The sequence below is a fragment of the Tachyglossus aculeatus genome, chromosome 7, assembly GCF_015852505.1.
Source record: "Tachyglossus aculeatus isolate mTacAcu1 chromosome 7, mTacAcu1.pri, whole genome shotgun sequence".
Classification (NCBI taxonomy): Eukaryota; Metazoa; Chordata; class Mammalia; order Monotremata; family Tachyglossidae; genus Tachyglossus; species Tachyglossus aculeatus.
In genome coordinates this window covers 20,401,893-20,426,678 of record NC_052072.1, presented here as the reverse complement: position 1 = coordinate 20,426,678, position 24,786 = coordinate 20,401,893, and the positions used below count along the sequence as shown (strand labels likewise).

Genomic DNA, 24,786 nt, shown 5'->3' with positions numbered 1-24,786 from the left:
GTCTGTGAAATGGTGATTAAGACTGTGAGCCCCACGTGAAACGTAGACTGCATCCAACCTAATTAGAGTGTATCAGTACACTCACTGATTTTTAGTGCTTAGTACAGCGCCTGGCACGTCATAAGCAGTGAGGTGGAGCATGGCTCAGTGGAAAGAGCACGGGCTTGGGAGTCAGAGGTCATGGATTCTAATTCCGGCTCCGCCACTTGTCAGCCGTGTGACTTTGGGCAAGTCACTTAACTTCTCTGTGTTTCAGTTACTTCATCTGTAAATTGGGGATTAAGACTGTGAGCCCCATGTGGGACAACCTGATTACTTTGTATCTACTCCAGCGCTTAGAACACATCTTGGCACATAGTAAGTGCTTAACAAATACCATCATCATCATCATAAGGACTTAACAAATACCATAAAATAAGTTCTGTGGGGCTGAGGGTAGGGACAAATGCCCAAATGTCACAAATTCAAGTGTATAGATGGTGCAGAAGGGATAGAGTGCCAGGGAAGGCCTCTAAGCACTCTGATACTCACCCTAGCCCCATGGTACTTATGTACATATCCATAATAATAATATAACGCTTACTATATGCCGGGGACTGTACTAAGTGCTGGGGTGGATACAAGCAAAACAGGTTGGACACAGTCTCTGTCCCTCATAGGGCTCACAGTCACGATCCCCATTTTACAGATAAGGTAACTGAGGCTCAGAGAAGTGAAGTGACTTGCCCAAGGTCACACAGCAGACAAGTGGTGCAGCTGGCATTAGAACCCAGGTCCTTCTGACTCCCAGGCTTGTGCTCTATCCACTAGGCCATGCTGCTTCTAAGACTCTTGCCATTCCCCTCTGTAATTTATTTTATGGTCTGTTTCCCACCCTAGACTATAATGGTCAGCGGCTGGGTTTACTCAACTCTATCGTACTCTCTTAAGTGCTTAGTACAGTGCTCTGCACAAACTAAGCACTCAATAAATACCATTGAGTAGGCCCTCCACGCAGGCCCCTCACTGAGCCCCAGTCCTGCTGGCTGTGGACCCCTGTGCATGAACTTGGGGTCCCAAGCTTTTGTTTGGTAATAATAATAATAATAATAATGATAACATTTATTAAGCACTTACTATGTGCAAAGCACTGTTCTAAGTGCTGGGGAGGTTACAAGGTGATCAGGTTGTCCCACAAGGGGCTCACAGCCTTAATCCCCATTTTACAGATGAGGTAACTGAGGCACAGAGAAGTGAAGTGACTTGCCCAACATCACACAGGTGACAATTGGCGGAGCTGGGATTTGAACCCATGACCTCTGACTCCAAAGCCCGGGCTCTTTCCACTGAGCCACGCTGCCTCTCTGGTACCTCAGTCCCACCAACTACAGCCTGGGAGACAGAAGGTCATGGGTTCTAATCCTGACTCTGCCACTTGTCTGCTGTGTGACCTTGGGCAAGTCACTTCATTTCTCCGTGCCTCAGTTACCTCATCTGTAAAATGGGGATTGAAACCGAGCCCCACATAGGACAGGGAACAAGTCCAACCTGATTTGCTTGTATCTACCTCAGCGTTAAGTACAGTGCCTGGCACGTAGTAAGTGCTTAACAAATACTATTATTATTATTACAGCTTTGCCTTCTAGTCCCCTTTCTGAAGAAGGGAGGGTTGAGGCCCTTGAAATTTTAACCACCCAGATTCTCAGCTGCCACTGGGACAAATTAATTAATTGGTCAGTGGTACTTATTCAGCACTCACTGTGGGCAGGTCACTGTATTAAGTGCTTGGGTGAGGATACAGTAGGGTTAGAAGACATTCCCCCTGCCCACAAGGAGTTTAAAGTCTAGATGGAGAGATAGACATCAAATTATAAATATGAACATAAGTGCTGGGGGAATGAAGGTGAGGTGAAAATCAGTTGCTTAAAGGGTTCAATCCAAGTGCCAGGTTGATGATGAGAGGGGAAGGAGTAGGGGAATGAGGCCTTAGTTGGGGGAGGCCTCTTGGAGAAGATGTGATTTTAATTAGACTTTGAAGATGGGGAGAGGGGTGGTCTGTCGTATATGAAGAAGTAGGGAGTTACAGGCCAGAGGGAGGATGTGGGCAAGGGGTTGGTGGTGAGATAGAGGAGATCAAGATACAGTGAGTAGGTGGGTGTTAGAGGAGAGAAGTGAGTGGGCTGGGTTGTAGTAAAAATCAGTGAGGTAAGATAGGAAGGGGCAAGGGGGTTGAGGGCTTTAAAGCCAATGGCGAGAAGTTCCTGTTTTGATACAGGAGCAGATGGGCAGTCACTGGAAGTCATTGAGGAGAGGGGAAACATGGACTGCACAGGTTTTTTTATATAAATGATCCAGTTGGCAATCAATCAATCAATCAATCAATCGTATTTATTGAGTGCTTACTGTGTGCACAGCACTGTACTAAGCACTTGGGAAGTACAAGTTGGCAACATATAGAGACTGTCCCTACCCAACAGTGGGCTCACAGTCTAAAAGGGGGAGACAGAACAAAACCAAACATACTAACAAAATAAAATAAATAGAATAGATATGTACAAGTAAAATAAATAAATAGAGTAATAAATATGTACAAACATATATACAGGTGCTGTGGGGAAGGGAAGGAGGTAAGATGGGGGATGGAAAGGGGGATGAGGGGGAGAGGAAGGAAGGGGCTCAGTCTGGGAAGGCCTCCTGGAGGAGGTGAGCTCTCAGCAGGGCCTTGAAGGGAGGAAGAGGGCTAGCTTGGCGGATGGGCGGAGGGAGGGCATTCCAGGCCCCGGGGGATGACGTGGGCCGGGGGTCGATGGTGGGACAGGCGAGAACGAGGTACGGTGAGGAGATTAGCTGCGGAGGAGCGGAGGGTGCGGGCTGGGCTGGAGAAGGAAAACTGAAGTATGGACTGGAGTGGGGAAAGACAGGAGGCAAGGAGGCCTGATGCAGCAGACAAGACGGGACAGGATAAGTGTAGTAGCAGTCTAGATAGAGAGGAGTGAGCGGATTTTCGTGATGGTGTGAAAGTAAAACTGACAGGATTTGGCATTTGCAGCCTAGCAAAGGTTTCTGAGCAGATCTGCCTGGCTGGGTTAACTCCATTTTGAGACCAGTTTCACTTCACGTAGAGAAGACAAGCCACTGAGAAACAGAAACCAACTGCGGAAATCAAGAGTATCGGAAGCTATTTGGGCAGGACAAACTGTTTAGATAGGTCACCTCATTCAGCCCCTTGCTTCCAAGCAAGGCGTCGGGGTTCCTGCTCAAAGAGATAGAGATCACTCCTGTTTTTAAAGCTTCCCAAAGAAATTATGATAATTGTAGTATTTGTTAAAGTGCTTACCACATGCCAAGCACTTTACTACTACTACTACTACTACTAATTGTATTTTTAAGTGCTCACTATGCCAGGCACTGTACTAAGCATTGTGAGAGGAATACAAGCAAATTAAGTTGGACACAGTCCCTGTCCCACATTGGGCTCACACTCTTTATAATAATAACAGTAATAATAATAATTATGGTACTTGTTAAGCGCTTACTATCTGCCAAGCACTGTTCTAAGCACTGGGGATGATACAAGTTTTTTTTAATGGCATTTATTAAGCGCTTACTATGTGCAAAGCACTGTTCTAAGCGCGGGAGAGGATACAAGTTGATCAGGTTGTCCCACAGTTTTAATCCCCATTTTGCAGATGAGAATTTACAGAAGTTAATGAGGTTGGACACAGTCCCTGTCCCACATGGGGTTCACACTCTTATCTCCATTTTTCAGATGTGGTAACTGAGGTACAGAGAAGTTATGTAATAATAATAATGAAGATGGCATTTATTAAGCCCTTACTATGTGCAGCGCACTGTTCTAAGCGCTGGGGAGGTTACAAGGTGATCAGGTTGTCCCACGGGGGGCTCACAGTCTTAATCCCCATTTTACAGATGAGGTAACCGAGGCACAGAGAAGTTAAGTGACTTGCCCAAAGTCACACAGCTGGCAATTGGCGGAGTTGGGATTTGAACCCCTGACCTCTGACTCCAAAGCCCGGGCTCTTTCCACTGAGCCAGTGCCCAAGGTCATACAGCAGACATGGGGCAGAGTGGGGATTAGACCCGGATCCTTCGGACTCCCAGTCCTGTGCTCTATCCACTAAGCCACGCTGCTTCCTCTTCATCGCCATTTGACAGATGAGGTCACTGAGGCATAGAGAAGCGAAGTGACTTCCCCAAGATCATGCAGCAGACAAGTAGCGGAGTCGAGATTCATTCCTTCATTCATTCATTCAGTCGTATTTATTGAGCGCTGACTGTGTGCAGAGCACTGTACTAAGCGCTTGGGAAGTCCAAGGTGGCAACATATAGAGACAGTCCCTACCCAACAGCGGGCTCACAGTCTAGAAGGGGGGCTTGCTATGATCTTGTGACCCCCAGGCCGAAGCTCTACTCACTAGGCCATATGCTGGGGTAGATAGAAGAGAAGCAGTGTGGCTCAGTGGAAAGAACCCGGGCTTGGGAGTCAGAGGTCATGGGTTCTAATCCTGGCTCCACCACTTGTCAGCTGTGTGATCTTGGACAAGTCACTTAACTTCTCTGTGCCTCAGTTCCCTCATCTGGAAAACGGGAATGAAGACTGTGAGCCCCACGTGGGACAACCTAATTACCTTGTATCTCCCCCAGCGCTTATAACAGTGCTTGGCACATAGCGCTTAACAAATACCATCATCATCATTATTATTATTATTATATAAAGTATTCAGGCCGGACACAGTTCCTGACCCAAATAGGGTTCACATTCTAAGCATGAGGAAGAGCTAATATTGAACCCCCATTTTACAGATGAGGAAACTGTTAGAGACTTGCCGAGGATTACATATTGTTGTATCATACTCTCCCAAGCACTTTAGTACAGCGCTGTGCACACAGTAAGCGCCCAGTAAATTCAATTGCATGAATAAATGAACAGCAGGCACGTGGCAGAGCTGGGATTAGAACCCCGGGCCTCTGGCTCCCAGACCTGTGGCCACGCTGCTTCTCAAGAGAAGCTGGCCCACGATCCCCTCCGGGAACCTTTTGGCGAGGGTGGCTTCCTTCTACGTAACCAAAGTCTTCGTCTCTTCCTGCTCTGGTCCCTCAGGAGAGATGACCAACTCTGTCCCCAGAATAATAATAATAATAATAATAATAATGGTATTCGTTAAGCGCTTACTATGTGTGACGCACTGTGGAATTTATTAAGCACTTACTATGTGCAAAGCACTGTTCTAAGCGCTGGAGCACTGTCCTCTACCCTTCCTGCTCAGACCTGAAGATAGTTTTTAAGTCCAGGTAGGCCCTTCCTAAGCGTCCTTTAAAATGGTCTCCCTGTCCGGGCTCCCGCAGTCCGCCAAGGGCTGAGTCCTCGGGAGAAGGAGTCGGAACAGAGAGCTCCAAGTCCTCCTTCCTTGGGTTCAGTCCTCCTTCCTTGGGTTCGCATGACCGCCCCGGTTGCTGGGCTGGGCTCCTGAGGTGTGGGTGTGTAGATTCCTTCACGATAAGCTGGACCTCCGCATATAAAGTGGTGCCGAGCCCTAAGGTTGCAAGACCCAGCGGAAGCAGAGATGGGGAGGACGCTACTCTGGGCCTGTGAGTCTCTCCCTGTCTCCTCTGGTCTGGGCCCTGGCCTGCGACCAGGGAGGATCCCCCCATCTTGCAGCCCTCTCGGTCCCCAAGCCCTCCCTTGGGAGTATTTTAAGGTCCAAACTGAAGAGGTTCTGGTTTCTGGAGAGCGTCGGGCCCCGAACCCAGGCCCCACCAGGGTTCAGGAAGTCTCATTTCGTTTGTAGGCCTCCTTCTCTGGCTGCAGTCACCAAAGGGTGAGTGTGACTCCCCCACATCCCACCTCAGGCCTCTCTGCCCAGGAGCAGGATGTTGAAAACCCGTCACTCTCTCCCACCCGTCTGTCTGTCTGTCTCCCTGGCCCCAGGGATTGGTTTGAGCTAGGATATAGGCCTCGTTTCACCCCTGGAGTTCTTGGAATTGAACCTGCCCCTCTTTTCGGCCTTGTGACTGGCTGGGGCCGGTTGGGTGGTGGGCTGGGTAATCCTAGGGAGTGCTTTAACCCACAATGTCCTCCCTGCCCTCCCTCCTCTCCCCAATTTGGGGTTTGTAACACCCGCAGAGGCAGGATAGAGTGAGGCAGGATAATTTCCCCTGCTCTGGAGCGGCTCTGGACAACACTACTTGTCTTGAGCAGCTCCAAGAGAGTACTTGCAGAAGCAGCGTGGCTCAGTGGAAAGAGCATGGGCTTTGGAGTCAGAGGTCATGGGTTCAAATCCCAACTCCGCCAATTGCCAGCTGTGTGACTTTGGGCAAGTCACTTCACTTCTCTGTGCCTGTTACCTCATCTGTAAAATGGGGATGAAGACTGTGAGCCCCCCGTGGGACAACCTGATCACCTTGTAACCTCCCCAGCGCTTAGAACAGTGCTTTGCACATAGTAAGCACTTAATAAATGCTATTATTATTATTATTACTGGGAGAGGACAAATTTTTTTTAATAATTAACAAATATAAAAACAAAAAAAAAAACAGAGGAAATCCGTGGAGCACCTGCCCCGTCCCCACCCGCTTTCTTCTGGGGGTGAACAAAAGCACCCCTGACTCCCGCAAACTCATTGCCGATTTTGGGACGTTGGCTCTGCTGACCAGTTTGGATACCTCTGCCTAAAGGCCTAGCCCAGCCTGGTCTGATGAGGGAATCCTGGGATTCCACAAGGAGAATTTGAATTCCTTCCAGCTTCTCTGGAGCTTGGCTCCATGGAGGAGCGGAAAATAATCACTGTGGGATTTGGTAAGCGCTTTCCATGTACCAGTCAATCAATCAGTGGCATTTATTAAGTACTTATTGTTTGCAGTGCCCTGTATTTAGCACCCGGGAGAGTACAATATAAAAGAGTTGGTAGATACGGTCCCCTGCCCACAATGACCTTATAGTCTAGAGGGGGAGGCAGACATGAGTATAAATAAATAAACTATGAATATGTAGATAAATGCCTTGGGGTTGAGGGAGCGGTGAATAAGGGTGTGATTCCAAATGCAAGGGGAGCACAGAAGGGAGTGGGAGAAGAAGAAATGAGGGTTTAGTCAGGGAAGGCCTCTTGGAGGAGATGTGCTTTTAATAAGGCTCTTGGGAGACATGTAACAACTGGGCACCAGGGTAGCCACTTGTCTGCTGTGTGACTTTGGGCAACTTCATTCATTCAATCCTATTTATTGAGCACTTACTGTGTGCAGGGCACTGTACTAAGTGCTTGGGAAGTGCAAGTCGGCAACATATAGAGACGATCACTTAACTTCTCTGTGCCTCCTTTACCTCATCTGTAAAATGAGGATTAAGACTCTGAGCCCCACGTGGGACAACCTGATGACCTTGTATCTACCCCAGTGCTTAGAACAGGGCTTGGCACATAGTAAGCGCGTAACAAATACCATCTTTATTATTATAATCCTGGGGCCCCCAGGATTATAAACAACTATATAACTATTAGAAACAACAAACACAGTCCCTGCCCAATGTGGGTCTCACATTCTAAGGGGGAGGGAGAACAGGTATCATATTCCCGTTTTACAGAGGAGGAAACTGAGCCTCAGAGAAGTGAAGTGACTTGCCCAAGGTCACAGGCAAATGGTAGAGTGGGATTAGAACTAAGCTCGTTGTGGACAGGGAATGGGTCTGTTTATTGTTACGTTGTACTCTCCCGAGTGTTTAGTGCAGTGCTTTCAATAAGCGCTCAGTAAATACGATGGAACGAATGAAAGAATCCCCTGTCGCCATGCCCTCTGCTCTCCTCTCTCAGCTCCTGCCTACAAGCTGGTGTGCTACATCTCCAATTTAGCCCAGCACCGGCCCGATCCCGTCACTTTCTTCCCCGAAGACGTGGACACCCAGCTCTGCACGCACTTGATCTTCGCGGGACCAGTGCTCAAGGGAAACAAGCTTGTCTCCCCTGAGTGGAGCGGGGATGCTCAGATCCAGGCCTTGAAGGAGCGGTCAGTGGGAGGGCCCCGACGGGTCACTTGCACCAGGGAAACCATCTTGGGAAAGACATCTATTGGACTCTCCCAAGCATCCCCGAGAAGCAGCGTGACTTAGTGGATAGAACACAAACCTGGGAGTCAGAAGGACCTGGGTTCTAATCCCCACTCCGTCCGTGTCTGCTCTGTGACCTTGGGCAAGACACTTCACTTCTCTGGGCCTCAGTTACCGCATCTGTAAAATGGGGATTAAGAGTGCAAACCCAATGTGGGACAGGGACTGTGTCCAACTTGATGAACTTGTACCTACCCCAGTGCTTAGAACAGTGCTTGGCACACAGTAAGCGCTTAACAAGTAGAACAGTGCAGCGCACATAGTACGCACTTAACCAATACCATCATTACTATTATTAAGTAGTGTAATAATAATAATTATTACTTGGTGCCGTGCCCTGCCTGCCATTACCACCGAGTAAATACCATTACTGGTTTGACTGATTCTTCCAAACGGCTCTTGAAATTCCTCCACTCTTATAAGAAAGCTTGGGGGAAAGCAGAGTAGGGATTTCCCTGGGAAGTTTTGGGGAGTAGGGGATCTCAGCTGCTGTCCGAGGATCCACAGATGTGTACAGTGTGACCAGACCATGGGCACGGCAGGGGAGTTGTCTCTTCCCCAGGTGCCCATTCATTCATTCAATCATATTTATTGAGCGCTTACTGTGTGCAGAGCATTGTACTAGAGAAGCAGTGTGGCTCAGTGGAAAGAGCCCAGGCTTTGGAGTCAGAGGTCATGGGTTCAAATCCCGGCTCCGCCAATTGTCAGCTGTGTGACTTTGAGCAAGTCACTTCACTTCTCTGGGCCTCAGTTACCTCATCTGGAAAATGGGGATGAAGACTGTGAGCCCCCCGTGGGACAACCTGATCACCTTCTAACCTCCCCAGCGCTTAGAACAGTGCTTTGTACATAGTAAGCGCCTAATAAATGCCATTATTATTATTATTATTATTATTACTAAGCACTTGGGAAGTACAAGTTGGCAACATATAAAGAAGGTCCCTACCCAACAACGGGCTCACAGTCTAGAAGGGGGAGACAGACAACAAAACAAAGCATGTGGACAGGCATCAGAGATATCTCCACCCCCTGTGCCAAGGGAAGCTCGGAAAGCTAGCAAGACTGGAGAAATTGGAACCAAGAACATGGCCTAATGGAAATAACACAGGTCTGGAAGTCCAGGGCCCTGGATTCTAATCCCTGCTCTTGCCGCCTGTCTGCCATGTAGCCTTGGAGAGTCACTGTATTTCTCCGGCCCTATTTCCCCCTCTGTGAAATGGGGATTCAGGACCTGTTTTGTTGGTTTTCCACCAGTGGTATTTGTTAAGCACTTACTATGTATCAAACACTGTTCTAAGTGCTGGGCTAGGTACAAGTTCATCAGGTTGGACACAGTCCCTACCCTCCATGGGGCTCACAGTCTAAGTAGGAGGGAGAACAGATATTAAATCCACACTTTATGGTTGAAGAAACAGGCACAAGGGAAGTTAAGTGACTTACCCAAGGTCACACAGCAAGCAATTGGCAGAGTTGGGATTAGAACCCGGGTCCTTCTGATTTCCAGGGCAATGCTTTTCCCACTAGGCCGCACTGTTTCTCCCTCCCTCTTAGACTGTGAGCCCCATGTGAGACAGGGTCTCTGCCAAAGCGATTATCTCATATTTACCCTAATGTCCAACACCGGGCTTGTTACGCTGTAAGTGTTCACAAATGCCACCATCATTATTATGAAGCAGCATGGCTTCATGGCAAGAGCACGGCTTGGGAGTCAGAGGTCATGGGTTTGAATCCTGACCACCACTTATTGGCTGTGTGACATTAGGCAAGTCACTTAACTTCCCTGGGCCTCAGTTCCCTCATCTGTAAAATGGGATGAAGACTGTGAGCCCCATGTGGGACAATCTGATTACCTTGTATCCACCCCAGGGCTTAGAACAGTGCTTGGCACATAGTAAGCACTTAACAAATACCAACATTAGTAGTAGTAGCAGTAGTAGTAGTAGTAGTAGTAGTAGTAGTAGTAGTAGTAATAATAATAATAATAATAATGATGACATTTGTTAAGCGCTTACTATGTGCAGAGCACTGTTCTAAGCGCTGGGGAGGATACAATGTGATCAAGTTGTCCCACGGTGGGCTCACAGCCTTAATCCCCATTTTACAGTTGAGGGAACTGAGGCTCAGAGAAGTTAAGTGACTTGCCCAAGGTCACACAGCGGACATGTGGCGGAGTTGGGACTCTAACCCATGACCTCTGACTCCAAAGCCTGTGCTCTTTCCAATGAGCCACACTGCTTCTGTAGTAGTAGTAGTAGTAGTAGTAGTAGTAGTAGTAGTAGTAGTAGTAGAAGTAGTAGTAGTAAGAAGACAGGAGGGTCTGGGGTTCTGCTGATGGGGGTAATAACCCTTTCTCCTGGCGGTCCTCTCCCTGTGTCTCCTGGACCCAGGAACAAGAAGCTGATCATGCTGTTGTCCGTCGGAGGGTGGAATGCTGGCATCCGAATGTGAGACGACACGTCCCCAGGCCCCAGGGTTGACATATGTCCGTGAGGGTGGGGGTGGAGAGGAGGGAGGTGAGGGCCTGGACAGGGAGGGTGGGACCAGTTAGAGAGAAGGAGGTCTGGGGCGGGTGGGCTAGGGCGGACTGGGGTGGCCTCTTTGCAGGCAGGCAGCATGTTGAGGGGCTCTGAGTCTCCAGACGAGGGGGTATCTAAGGCCCGGGATGTGGGGGCCCTAATTCCAGGTTCACCCTCATGGTGAAGTCCTCGGCCAATCGAAAAATCTTCATCGACTCTGTGATCGAGTGCCTCCGACAGCTCGGGTTTGACGGGATTGACTTGGATTTTGAGTTCCCGGGGTCCCGGGGGAGCCCCCCTGAAGACAAGGAGCATTTCACCAGCCTGATTGAGGTGAGTCACCCACGGTGGGAGAGAGCCGGAGAGGAAAGGAAACCTTGGGGGGAGCCTATCTGCTTGCCTGTCTGTCTGCCCGCCCATCCCCTCTGTCTGTCTGCCCACCCGCTCCCTCTCCCTGTCTGTCTGTCCACCAGGTCCCTCTGACCATCTGTCTGTCCATCCGCCCCTCTGGCCATCTGTGTCCACCTGCTCCCTGTGACCAGGTTCATCCATTCATTCATTCGGTTGTATTTATTGAGCACTTACTGTGTGCAGAGCACTGTACTAAGCATTTGGATAGTACAATTCAGCAATAATAATAATAATAATGATGGTATTTGTTAAACGCTTACTATGTGCAAAGCACTGTTCTAAGTACTGGGGGGATACAAGGTGATCAGGTAGTCCCACATGGGGCTCACAGTCTTAATCCCCATTTTACAGATGAGGGAACTGAGGCACAGAGAAGTGACTTGCCCAAAGTCACACAGCCGACAATTGGCAGAGCCGAGATTTGAGCCCCTGACCTCTGACTCCAGAGCCTGGGCTCTTTCCACTGAGCCACGCTGCTTCTCGTGAGACAGTCTCTGCCCACACCAGGCTTACCATCTAGATGGGGGGAGACAAGCATCCAAACAAGCAAACGGACATCACTATGAATAAATAGAATTATAGTTATATTCACATCAAAACAAGTAAACAGGCATCGATATAAATAAATAGAATTGTAGATATGTATATATGCATACAAGTGCTGTGGGGTGGGGAGGGGGGTAGAGGAAAGGGAGCAAGTCAGGGTGATGCGGAGGGGTGGGGGAGCTGAGGAAAGGGGTATTTAGTCTGGGAAGGCCTCTTGGAGGAGGTGAGCCTTCAGTAGGGCTTTGATGTGGGGAAAAGTGACTATTTGGCGGATGTGAGGAGGGAGGGCATTCCAGGTCAGAGGTAGGACATGGGCCAGGGGTTGATGGAGGGACAGGCGAGAACGAGGCCCAGTGAGAAGGTTAGTGGCACCAGAGGAGCAGAGTGTGTGGGCTGGGCTGGAGAAGGAGAGAAGGGAGGTGAGGTAAGTAAGGGAAAGGTGATGGAGAGCTTTGAATCAATCAATCAATCAATCAATCGTATTTATTGAGTGCTTACTGTGTGCAGAGCACTGTACTGAGCGCTTGGGAAGTACAAGTTGGCAACATAGAGAGACGGGCCCTACCCAACAACGGGCTCACAGTCTAGAAGCAGAGTGAAGTATGTTCTGAAGTGGGGCGAGATCCCCGCTCCGTCCATGTCTGCCCTGTCTGTCTGTCTGTCTTGTTAGCTGAACTGACTGCCAGCCCCTCACCACTTTCCCCCTTTGTCTACTCTCTCTCTCTCTCAAGGAAATGTTGGCTGCTTTTGAAGCCGAGGCTGAGACCAGGGGCACTTCCAGGCTGTTGGTCACAGCAACGGTGTCTGCCCGCAAAGAACCCATCGATGCCGGTTACGAGATCCCCAAGATCGCGCCGTGAGTGGAGCCGTTTCCCCTTGGGGCTTCTCCTCCAGGTGGACGTGCAGTCACCCACTTGGGGAGGCCCCAGTTCATGCCACTCCCCGTCCTTTCCCCATCCCGAGGAGGGACAGCGGGACTGAATGAGCCAAGTCTGCCCGGCCTTGCCACAGCCCCGGGATGGGGTGGGCCAAGCTGGGGCAGGGGGCAACGTCCATCCCGGCCCGGCTCTGGGGCCTGGGGGCACTCGCCCAAGAGGGAGGTGGGGACAGATGTTTCCCCACTGCCGCCCCGCTGTCTTCCTGGCCCCCAGGCTTCTCGATTTCATCAACGTGCTGACCTTCCACTTCCACGGAGGCGGGGACGGCTTCACGGGCCACCACAGCGCGCTCCATCAAGGCTCCATGGACAGAGGAGTTTTCAGTTACTTCAACTGCGTAAGCCGAGGGCCACCAAGAAATGATAATAATAACAATAATGCCAGTATTTGTGGTTATCATTATCATTATTATAACGTATAATAATAATGATGATATGTCTTAAGCATTTACTTTGTGCCACGTACTGTAATAATGATGATATCTCTTAAGCATTTACTTTGTGCCACGTACTGTTCTAAGCACTGGGGTAGAGGTCAGGAGAATAAGCTCACCTACTCCAGGAGGCCTTCCCAGACTGAGCCCCTTCCTTCCTCTCCCCCTCGTCCCCCTCTCCACCCCCTCATCTTACCTCCTTCCCTTCCCCACAGCACCTGTATATATGTATATATGTTTGTACATACTTGTTACTCTATTTATTTATTTATTTATTTTACTTGTACATATCTATTCTATTTATTTTATTTTGTTAGGATGTTTGGTTTTGTTCTCTGTCTCCCCCTTTTAGACTGTGAGCCCACTGTTGGGTAGGGACTGTCTCTATATGTTGCCAACTTGTACTTCCCAAGCGCTTAGTACAGTGCTCTGCACACAGTAAGCGCTCAATAAATACGATTGATGATGATGATGATAAAAGTTTATTTGGATTTGCATGGGCAGGGAACGTAGCTCCTAATTCTGTCGCATCGTACTCTCCCAAGTGCTTTAGTGCAGTGTTCTGCACATATTAATTCATTCATCCAATCGTATTTATTTATTTATTTATTTATTTTTTTGGATGGCATTTATTAAGCACTTACTCTGCGCAAAGCACTGTTCTAAGCACTGGGGAGGTTACAAGGTAATCAGGCTGTCCCACGGGGGCTCACAGTCTTCATCCCCATTTTACAGATGAGGTAACTGAGGCACAGAGAAGTTAAGTGACTTGCCCAAAGTCACACAGCTGACAAATGGCAGAGCTGGGGTTTGAACCCACGACCTCTGACTCCCAAGCCCGGGCTGTTTCCACTGTGCCAAGCTGCTTGGCTTATTGAGCGCTTACTGTTTTCAGAGCACTGTACTAAGCACCTGGGAAGTACAAGTTGGCAACACTTAGAGACAGTCCCTACCCAACAACGGGCTCACAGTCTAGAAGAGCGCTACATAGTAAGCGCTCAAAAAACACCATCGATTGATTGATTCATTGTCACAGCCCCTCTCACACATGGGCCTTACCAGACTAAGCCCCACTTTTCCTCATCTTCCACTCCCTTCTGCATCACCCTGACTTGCTCCCTTTGCTCTTCCCCGTGCCCAGCCCTAAGTCCATATCTGTCATTTTATTTATTTGTATTGATGTCAGTCTCCCCACTTTTAGACTGTAAGCTCACTGTGGGCAGGAAATATCACTGTTTATTATTGTGTTGTATCATCATCATCAATCGTATTTATTGAGCGCTTACTATGTGCAGAGCACTGTACTAAGTGCTTGGGAAGTACAAATTGGCAACATATAGAGACAGTCCCTACCCAACAGTGGGCTCACAGTCTAAAAGGGGGAGACAGAGAACAAAACCAAACATACTAACAAAATAAAATAAATAGAATAGATATGTACAAATAAAATAAATAAATAAATAGAGTAATAAATATGTACAAACATATATACATATATACAGTACAACATATATATATGTTGTACTTTCCCAAGCACTTAGTGTAGTGCTCTGCTTAGTGTAATGCTTACACAGTAAGCATTCAATAAATAAGATTGAATGAAGGAACGGGCTTCACAGTCTAGGTAGGAGGGAGTAAGATTAAATCCCCATTTTCAAAGATAAGAAAACTGAGACAAAGAGAAGTGAAGTGACTTGTCCAAGGTCACACAGCAGACAAGTGAAAGAGCCAGGTTTAGACTTCAGGTACTCTGACTCCCGGGTCTGTGTTCCGTCCACTAGACCACACTGCTTCTCTGTTTTGCTTAAGAGCTTACAATGTGGCAAGCCCAATGGCATGCACTGAGGTAGAAAAATGCAATCGGATCAGAGAAAATCCCTTTCCCACATGGGGCCCTCAGTCTAAGAGGTCAGGAGAATAATAATAATAATAATAACAATAATAATAATAATAATAATAATAATAGCATTTATTAAGCACTTACTATGTGCAAAGCACTGTTCTAAGCGCTGGGGAGGTTACAAGGTGATGAGGTTGTCCCACGGGGGGCTCACAGTCTTAATCCCCATTTTACAGATGAGGTAACTGAGGCCCAGAAAAGTGAAGTGACTTGCCCAAAGTCACTCAGCTGACAATTGGCAGAGCCGGGATTTGAACCCATGGCCTCTGACTCCCAAGCCTGAGCTCTTTCCACTGAGCCACACTTGAGCTTCGTTTTGTAGACGAGGCAGTTGAGCCATAGAAAGATATGAGCTCGATGTGGGCAGGGAATGAGTCTGTTGATTGTTGTATTATACTCTCCCAAGCACTTAGTACAGTGAGCGCTCAATACACACAGTGAGAGCTCAATAAATACGACTGACTGACTGAATGAAATTCATTCATTCATTCAATCGTATTTATTGAGCGTTTACTGTGTGCAGAGCACTGTACGAAGTGCTTGGGAAGTACAAGTTGGCAACAGAGACGGTCCCTGCCCAACAATGAGCTCACAATCAATCAATCAATCGTATTTCTTGAGCGCTTACTGTGTGCAGAGCACTGTACTAAGCGCTTGGGAAGTACAAGTTGGCAACATATAGAGACAGTCCCTACCCAACAGTGGGCTCACAGTCTAGACGGGGGATGACTGACTGACATTCATTCATTCAATTGTATTTATTGAGCGCTTACTGTGTGCAGAGCACTGTACTAAGCGCTTGGGAAGTACAAGTCAGCAACATCTAGATACGGTCCCTACCCAACAATGGGCTCACAGTCTAGAAGGGGGAGACGGACAACGAAACAAAACATGTAGACAGGTGTCAATGACCTGTCCAAGGTCACACACTGAATGCCAGTAGCAGAGCTGGAACCGGAACGCATGACTCCCGGTCCCAAGCCCTTTCCTCTCGGCCGCTCCCAGGAGCCGTAAGGCGGCCGACCCGGGACACCCTGCCATCTTGTTTCTGCAGGAGTTCGCCATGAAATACTGGAAGGATGGCGGGGCCCCGGCCGAGAAGCTGATCATGGGCCTTCCTGCCTTTGGCAGCGCCATCAGGCTGACCAGCTCCGACACGGGCATCGGCGCGCCTGCCATCTGGACCCAGAGTCTGGGCCCATACACCCGTAATGCGAATTACCGGGCCTACTATGAGGTGATAGAGCAGCTGCTCCGGCCGTTGGGGACCGCTTGCAGAGGGAGGGGAGGTGATGGGAGAGGAGCAGGCCTGCATGAGGAACTCGTGGGGGGTGGGACTTGCGGGGGCGGCCCCAGCTCCCCATCCCTGAGTTGGCCTGGGATCTGTGCAGGGGCTGGGAGGGGCGTGGGAGCTGGCGGTGCTGGGAGCTGGGGCGGGGGGTTGAGGGGGCAGTTGTGAAACTTTCCCCGAGGGTGGAAATCATCATCATCATCATCATCAATCGCATTTATTGAGCGCTTACTATGTGCAGAGCACTGTACTAAGCGCTTGGGAAGTACAAATTGGCAACATATAGAGACAGTCCCTACCCAACAGTGGGCTCACAGTCTAAAAGGGGGAAATATTGCGCTCCCCACAACAGGGACAGAGTCAGAGGACGTGGGTTCTAATCCCAGCTCTGCACTTGTCCGCTGTGTGACCTTGAGCAAGTCACTTAGCTTCTCTGTGCCTCATTACCTCACCTGTAAAATCATCATCATCATCATCATCATCAATCGTATTTATTGAGCGCTTACTATGTGCAGAGCACTGTACTAAGCGCTTGGGAAGTACAAATTGGCAACATAGAGAGACAGTCCCTACCCAACAGTGGGCTCACAGTCTAAAAGGGGGAGACAGAGAACAAAACCAAACATACTAACAAAATAAAATAAATAGAATAGATATGTGCAAACAAAATAAATAAATAAATAAATAGAGTAATAAATATGTACAAACATATATACAATATATACAAAATAGAGATAAATAATAATGATGACATTTATTACATGCTTACTATGTGCAATGCACTGTTCTAAGCGCTGGAAGACTGTGAGCCCCTCGCGGGACAACCTGATTACGTTGTATGTACCCCAGTGCTTAGAACAGGGTTAAGCACTTAACCAACGCCATCATTATTATTAACAGACATCAGGTAGCAGCCAGAGAAAGGTCTCTTCGGCAGGGACAGATTGTGGGCGATTATCGGAATGTTCCCCGGTTTCTCTGACCGGCTATCTGTCCCATCGCGCGTCAGGTTTGCATGTTCATCAAGCACGGCTCCACCATCGAGTGGATCGAAGACCAGAAGGTGCCGTACACCTACATGGGGGACGAATGGATTGCGTTTGACAGCCCCAAGAGTTTTGCCTACAAAGTAAGAGTTTCTGGAAGGGGTGTCAGCCAAAACCCCCCCAGCCAGGAGACCTGCTCTCTTCTGCTGGGGTGGGTCTTGGTTTCAGAGAAGGTAAGGGCACATGCAAGGGGGGAGGCATTGCCATCTGGAAGACCTCCGAATGGGTTTGAGAGCCACCTAATGCCCTAAAAAGCTGGCCTCCAACCTGTCCAGAGGGTCAGGTCAAGAGAAGCTAGCACTCCGTTACGGTCGGTTTGGGCTCCCCTGGTCTGGGGCCATTTTTTGTTATTTTTTTCCAGTGGTTTTTTTAAGCACTTACTATGTGCCAGGCACTGTGCTAAGTGCAGGGTTAGACACAGTATAATCAGATTGGACACAGTCCGGTTGGCAAAGGAAGGGGAGCAGTGGCATCTGGTGATAATTGAGGTATTTGTTGAGTGCATAATAATAATGAATGTGGTATTTGTTAAGTGCTTACTATGTGTCAGGCACTGTATAATAATAATAATGGCATTTATTAAGCACTTACTATGTGCAAAGCACTGTTCTAAGAGCTGGAGAGGTTACAAGGTGATCAGGTTGACTGTTCTAAGAGCTGGAGAGGTTACAAGGTGATCAGGTTGTCCCACGGGGGGCTCACAGTCTTCATCCCCATTATACAGATGAGTTAACTGAGGCACAGAGAAGTTAAGTGACTTGCCCAAAGGTCACACAGCTAATTGGCGGAGCTGGGATTTGAACCTCTGACTCCAAAGCCCAGGCTCTTTCCCATTGAGCCACGCTGCTTCTCAGTAAGCGCTGAGTAGTAAGTAATAAGTAGTATTATAAGTAAGTAGTAAGTAGTAAGCGCTTACTGTAATAAGCGCTGGGGTGGATACAAGCAAATCAGATTGGATACAGGCCCTGTCCCACGTGGGGCTCACAGTCTCAATCCCCGTTTTACAGATGAGGTAACCGGGGAGCAGAAAAGTGAAGTAACCTGCCCAAGGTCACACGGCAGACTAGTGGTGGAGCCAGGATTAGAACTCATGACCTTCTGACAATCAGGCCTGTGGTCTCTCCACTACACCACACCGCTTACACCACTTATTATGTGTCCAGCCCTGTGCTAAGCTCTGGGGAAGATAGAGGCTAAGCAAATCAGACTCAGGATCCCAAATGGGGATTCCAGTCTTGGGGATGGAGAACAGGTATTTAATCCCCATTTTACAGATGAAGAAACTAAGGCACAGAGAAGTTAAATGACTTACCCAAGGTCAAACACCTGGCAAGGGGCAGCAAGCAATGAATGAACGGTAGTTACTTAGAGAATGGCAATGGTAGTTAGTTCGTTTGTTAGGTAGTTAGTTAATGGTAATTAGTTAGAGAAGCAGCGTGGCTCAGTGGAAAGAGCCCGGGCTTGAGAGCCAGAGGTTGTGGGTTCCAATCCCGCTCCGCCACCTGTCTGCTGTGTGACCTTGGGCAAGTCACTTCACTTCTCTGTGCCTCAGTTCCCTCATCTGGAAAATGAGGATGAAGACTGTGAGCCCCACATGGGACAACCTGATCACCTTGTATCCTCCCCAGTGCTTAGAACAGTGCTTTGCACATAGTAAGAGCTTAACAAATGCCATTATTATTATTATTATTATTACTGTGTGCAGAGTGCTGTACTCAGCGCTAAGTGAGGCAGCTGGGCTTGCCCAGACTAGCCCGAAGGCATACTGCCCTCCCGGGAAGTCTGCAGGACCTCGTTGGGATCGAGTCTCCAGAGCCCATAAAGACAGTCCATTTGGACTCCAAGCCAGGGCCCACTCTGGGCACTTGAGGCTGGGTTTAGGCCTGGGGTGGGGGGCACTGTCTTCCTTCAGAGACCCTCCCCACATCTCCATCCCTCTAGGCTGGAAGATCGTCGTGGGCAGGGAACGTTTCTACCAACTCTGTCATAGTGTACTATAGAGAAGCGGTGTGGCTTAGTGGAAAAAGCCCGGGCTTGGGAGTCGGAGGTCGTGGCTTCTAATCCCGGCTCCGCCACTTGTCACTGTGTGACCTTAGGCAAGCCGCTTAACTTCTCTGGGCCTCAGTTACCTCATCTGTAAAATGGGATAAAGACAGTGAGCCTCATGTGGGACAACCTGATTACCTTGTATCTACCCCAGCGCTTAGAACAGTGCTTGGCACATAGTAAGCACTTAACAAATACCAACATCATTATTATTATTATTATTATCCCAAATGCTCAGTACAGTGCTTTGCACATAGTAAGCATTCAATAAATACCATTGATTGTCCAGGGGCACAGGAGAGGCTTAGACTAAGGGTCATTGGACAGTGGGAAGCAGCATAGCCTAGTAGCAAGAGCACAGGCTTGGGAATCAGAGGACGTGGGTTCTAGTCCCGGCTCCTCCACTTGACGATGATGATGATGACGATGGCATTTGTTAAGCGCTTACTATGTGCAAAGCACTGTTCTAAGCGCTGGGGAGGATACAAGGTGATCAGGTTGTCCCATGTGGGCTCACTTGTCTGCTTTGTGACCTTGGGCAAGTCACTTAACTTCTCTGTGCCTCAGTGCCCTCATCTGGAAAACGGGGATGAAGACTGTGAGCCCCATGTGAGACAGGGACTGTGTCCAACCTGATCAGCTTATATCGATCCCAGTGTTTAGAACAGTGCTCGGTGCATAGTAAGTGCTTAACAAATACTATGATTATTAGTACTAGTGTATTTGTGGAGCCCCAGGGAGCTGAGGGGAAGTGGCTTTAGGTCTTGGATGAGAGTTCGGTTGCTCTGCCGTAGGTGCAGTTCATAAAGGAGAACCAATTTGGAGGTGCCATGATCTGGCCCCTTGATATGGATGACTTCAAAGGCCAGTTCTGCAGTCAAGGCCCCTTCCCGCTAACCAGCACTCTGTGGAGACTCCTTAAAGGCCAGGGTAAGAAGCTGGAATGGAAGGAAGGAATAAGGAGGATGGACGGCTCCAACCAACCTTGAAAACCAACCTTGATTCTCTTGGGTCTTCGAACCTTTCCCCTGCTCCCCAAGCCAGTTGCGGAGGAATGGTGGTCTGGGACCCGTGAGGGAGAAGGAGGGAATTTAAATCTAGATAGACTTCAGTTGCCCCCCTCTCAGGACCGCATCTGGAGAGTTTCCAGTCCTCTACCAGTCTCAGCTATGGGAGGGAGAGTCGACAGAGGCCTACCCATTCCATTCCTAGCTTGGGCAGTGGCTAATGAGTGGAAAGCAATTTGCTACAAGGCAAAATCACCCGTGCTGGGCAGCAGCAGCACAGGAGAGAGTCGAGGGCAGAGCCTTGAGTTGACTGCGCAGAAGGCGTCATTGGTAAACCACTTCTGTACTTTTACCAAGAAAACTCTCTGGATCCGCTACCAGAACGATTGCAGATGGAGAGCGGGGCATTCTGGGAGAGATGTGTCCGTGGTGTCGCCACGGGTCGGACATGACTCGACGGCATGAGACGAGACAAGACAAGACTTCAGTTGGGTTTTTGCTTCCCAACCCTCTTGGTGTCCTCATGCGCGAGCTGGAAAAGCTCGGTCTCGATCTCCCTACTATTAAGAGAGTATCCATCCAGCTCGAGGTTGCACTCAAAGAGGAATAGATAGCTCTGGGAGCGGATTGAGTGGTGTCCCACGGAGACCTGTTCTTGTCAATGTCTGTACCTATGGCCTGGGGGGAAGGAGTTAAAAAGATGCCTCCTACACTGGCAGAAGAACCTGAACTGGTCAACGTGGCTACCTCAGAAGAAGGGAAAAAAATCCAAGGAACCTTGATAAATCAGAGAAATCAAGATAAAAATGGGTGGAAGTCACACACCGAAGGACAAGACTCAACTATAGGAGCACCCCATGATACAACCGGTTCCGTTTCTCATGTCGGTGCTTGGTACAGTGCCTGGCACATAGTAAGCACTTGACAAATACCATTATCATTATTATTCTGAGGAAATGTTCCATATGGAGGGCTTTTATGCCCCAACCTTTCTTACTAGGAGATAGGAAGAGTTCAGCTGGGCATGTTTCCACAGCCTGCACCTGAGATTGGGGAGAGGAGGAGACTGAGGATTCCCTAAATCTCAACCTCAAAGCAATAGGGGAGTGGGAGAAAGGGAGAGATAGAGCCAGAGGGAAGACGCCAGAGAAGAGGCAACACTAGGGAAAGAAATCCAAGAAGCAAGGCCTCAGGAACTGGAGCAGAGAGGTAGGAAAAGGAAGGAAAGACAGTAATTAATCAGTCATATTTATTGAGCACTTCCTATGTGCTGAGCACTGCTCTAAGCTCTTGGGAGAGTACCATGTAACAATACAACAAAGCTGGTAGACATATTCCCTGCCCCCAGTGAGCTTGTGGTCTAGAAGAAAAAACACAGTCCCTGACCCACATGGGGCTCAAGGTCTTAATCTCCATTTTACAGATGAGGTAACTGAGACAGCGAGAAGTTAAGTGACTCACCCAAGGTCACAAGTGGCGGAGCCAGGATTAGAACCCAGGTCCTCTGACTCCCAAGCCCATGCCCTATTCATTGGACAACATTGCTTCTCTAGAAGCAGCAGTACTGAAGAACCACTATGGGGGAGTGGGGGGGAAACTCTGGCTTCCCCAAGAGGCCTCAGGAGGATGATGGTCATCATTCCCGAGCTTAACAGTCCTTCAAACACTTGGACTCGTTTATTCAATTTCGTCAGCCACTTCCTGGATCTGTTCTATTGTCGTATTGTGCTCTCCCAGGCGCTTAGTACGATGCTAGGCTGGGCACTTTTTTCAATTTGGAAAAAAAATTGGTCTCATCCCTCGAATCCCCTTGACCCCACCTAGATTCTGCTGGGTAAAGCTTGAGATTGAGTCCCTGACAGTTGGCTGTTCTACTGGCATTGCATGGCACCCTCCTCTAGGCTTTAAGCTCCTTGTGGGCAGGGACTCTGTCTGTTCTATTGTTATACTGTAGTCTCCCAACCACTTAGTACAGCGGTCTGCACATATTAAGTGCTTAATAAATACAATTGACTGACGGATAGCAATTTTGAGTTGTTTCGATTTTGGTTGCTAAGCTGGACCCGAGAACCACCACTTCCTCTTAGTTTTGTAACGGCGTGGTGGATCCTAGAAGAAATGGCTTCAGGAATCAACCAAATAGTGATATTTACGGAGAGCACTGTACTAAGTACCTGAGAGAGCACAATATGTCGCCAACTTGTACTTCCCAAGCACTTAGTACAGTGCTCTGCACACAGTAAGTGCTCAATAAATACAACTGAATGAATGAATAGAACAACAGAACAGACCCAGAAACTGGCTGAGGAGACTGTATAATCAAATCCAAGTTTTTAAAGGGCTGTGTAGCTGAGGGATGATGACCAGTTGCCCTCTGAGGGTGAACCTGAATGAAGTTGAAGAAAGAAAATGTTGTCTGGAGCCTAAGGAGAGGGAGGGAGGCCGGGAGAGGCTCCAGAGTTTGGAGGGTGGAGTCTGCCCCGGAGAGCGGAAAGGAAAGAACGACCAGCCCTCTGCACCTGGTGGTTGAAGTCATCTGCCCCCTTGGAGACGTCTTGGGTGGATTCTATGTTTTCGGACCCATGGCCTGAGTCGTTCTTTTTTTTAATCCGTCCCTTTGTTTCAGAGGCTCCCCTGGTTAATGGTACAGCTGCCACTACACGGCCCTCCGGCTGGGAGCCGTTTTCTCCTCCAGGCAACACAACCGCCACCCATTTTTGTGCCGGCAAAGAGGAAGGCATCTACCCGGATCCCAGATCCCTGCAGGGCTTGTACATTTGCGTTGAGAATGGGGGGTACGCCTTCTCCTGCACCCCCAACCTGGCCTATGATGATGGTTGCAAATGTTGCAAGTAGGCAGGCCCTTCCCTCTGGTGGAGAACGGAGACAATAAAGGAGGAAGGAGCAGGAGTTGAGTGGTGAATGTTGGGCCTTGGGTGTGGTGTTTCGGTGGACGGGACAAGGGGCAGGAGGAGGGGGTCTGGGCTGGGGTCAGTGGGAAAGCGAGGGGTTGGGTGAGGGTCAGAGGATGCCAGGGGAGAAGAGGGGGTGACTAGGTTCCAGGCCTTCCTGCCACTTAAAAACTCCCCAACTGATGGGAATTGTATAAACCCCGCCAGCAGTCGGGGTCTGGGCTGGGTGGCTAGTTTTCTAAGAGTGGTTAAAGTCACACTCCAACAATAATAAAATAATTGTGCTATTTGTTAAGGGCTTATTATGTGCCAAGCCCTGTACCAAGTGTTGGGGTAGATACAAGATAATCAATCCGTCAATCGTATTTATTGAGTGCTTACTGTGTGCTGAGCACTGTACTAAGCACTTGGGAGAGTACAGTATAATAATATAAATGATACATTCCCTACAAAGAGCTAAAAAGAGCTTAGGGTCTAGAGGGGGAGACAGATAATATAAATAAATTATAGGTATGTACATAAGTGCTGTGGGGCTAGGAGGGGGAATGAATGAAGGGAGCAAGTCAGGGCAATGCAGAAGGAAGTTGAAGAAAATTAATCAATCAATCAAACATATTTATTGAGCGCTTACTGTGTGCAGAGCACTGTACTAAGCGCTTGGGAAGTATAAGTTGGCAACATATAGAGACAGTCCCTACCCAACAGTGGGCTCACAGTCTCAAGAAAAGGATAAGAGGGCTTAGTCAGGGACGGTCTCTTGGAGATGTGTCTTCAGTAAGACTTTTGAAGGGGAGAAGAGCCACTGTCAGATAATCAGGTCCTACATAATAATAATAATAATAATAATAATGATGGCATTTGTTAAGCGCTTACTATGTGCCAAGCACTGTTCTAAGCGCTGGGGGGATCCAAGGTAATCAGGTTGTCTTACTCCCCATTTTCCAGATGAGGTTACTGAGGCACAGAGAAGCGAAGTGACTTGCCCAAAGTCATACAGCTGACAACTGGCAGAGCCGGGATTAGAACCCATGACCTCTGACTCCCAAGCCTGGGGTCTTTCCACTGAGCCACGCTGCTTTTCTACGTGGGGCTCACAGTCTAAGGAGGAGGGAGAACAGCCTATCTTTTAGACTGTGAGCCCACTGTTGGGTAGGGACTGTCTCTATATGTTGCCAACTTGTACTTCCCAAGCGCTTAGTACAGTGCTCTGCACACAGTAAGCGCTCAATAAATACGATTGATTGATTGATAATGAATCCCCCTTTGAAGTTGAGGGAACTGGGGCCCAGAGAAGTTAAGCAACTTGCCCAAGGTCACACTGCTCTTTCCTCTAGGCCACACTTTTAATCTAAATGGTGACTCTAGAAATGGCAATTGCACCGTGAATTCACAAGCGCAGCCATTTTTCAAAATGGCTTTTTAGCTTCAGACTGCTTGTGGAGGGGAGTCAGTGAGATGTTTCTGGACAACCTAGTAACAATCCACCCGGGTTTTGGGTATTATAAGAATGAGGTTACGTCAGAGGGGAGGGAGTGGATAGGGCAGAGGATGGAAGCTTGTTGTGGGCAGGGAATGTGTCTGTTTATTGTCCTATTTTACTCTCCCAAGCACTTAGTACAGTGCACACAGTAAGCGCTCAATAAAC

The 24,786-nt window shown here is 48.6% G+C and overlaps 1 protein-coding gene and 1 non-coding gene across 2 annotated transcripts; both read left to right on the top strand.

The window, feature by feature from the left end:
- Nucleotides 1-6,762: 6,762 nt before the first annotated feature.
- Nucleotides 6,763-23,132, top strand: LOC119930435 (acidic mammalian chitinase-like). The gene is made up of 10 exons (XM_038748763.1): nucleotides 6,763-6,796; nucleotides 7,803-7,995; nucleotides 10,483-10,529; nucleotides 10,751-10,944; nucleotides 12,300-12,424; nucleotides 12,720-12,843; nucleotides 15,894-16,076; nucleotides 17,140-17,259; nucleotides 20,017-20,152; nucleotides 22,856-23,132. The coding sequence occupies exons 1-10, from the start codon at nucleotides 6,763-6,765 to the stop codon at nucleotides 23,083-23,085; spliced, it is 1,386 nt and encodes a 461-aa protein (XP_038604691.1). The 3' UTR covers nucleotides 23,086-23,132.
- Nucleotides 20,340-20,476, top strand: LOC119931202. The gene has a single exon (XR_005452058.1). It is a non-coding gene; the product is annotated as a small nucleolar RNA SNORA7 (small nucleolar RNA).
- Nucleotides 23,133-24,786: the final 1,654 nt, after the last annotated feature.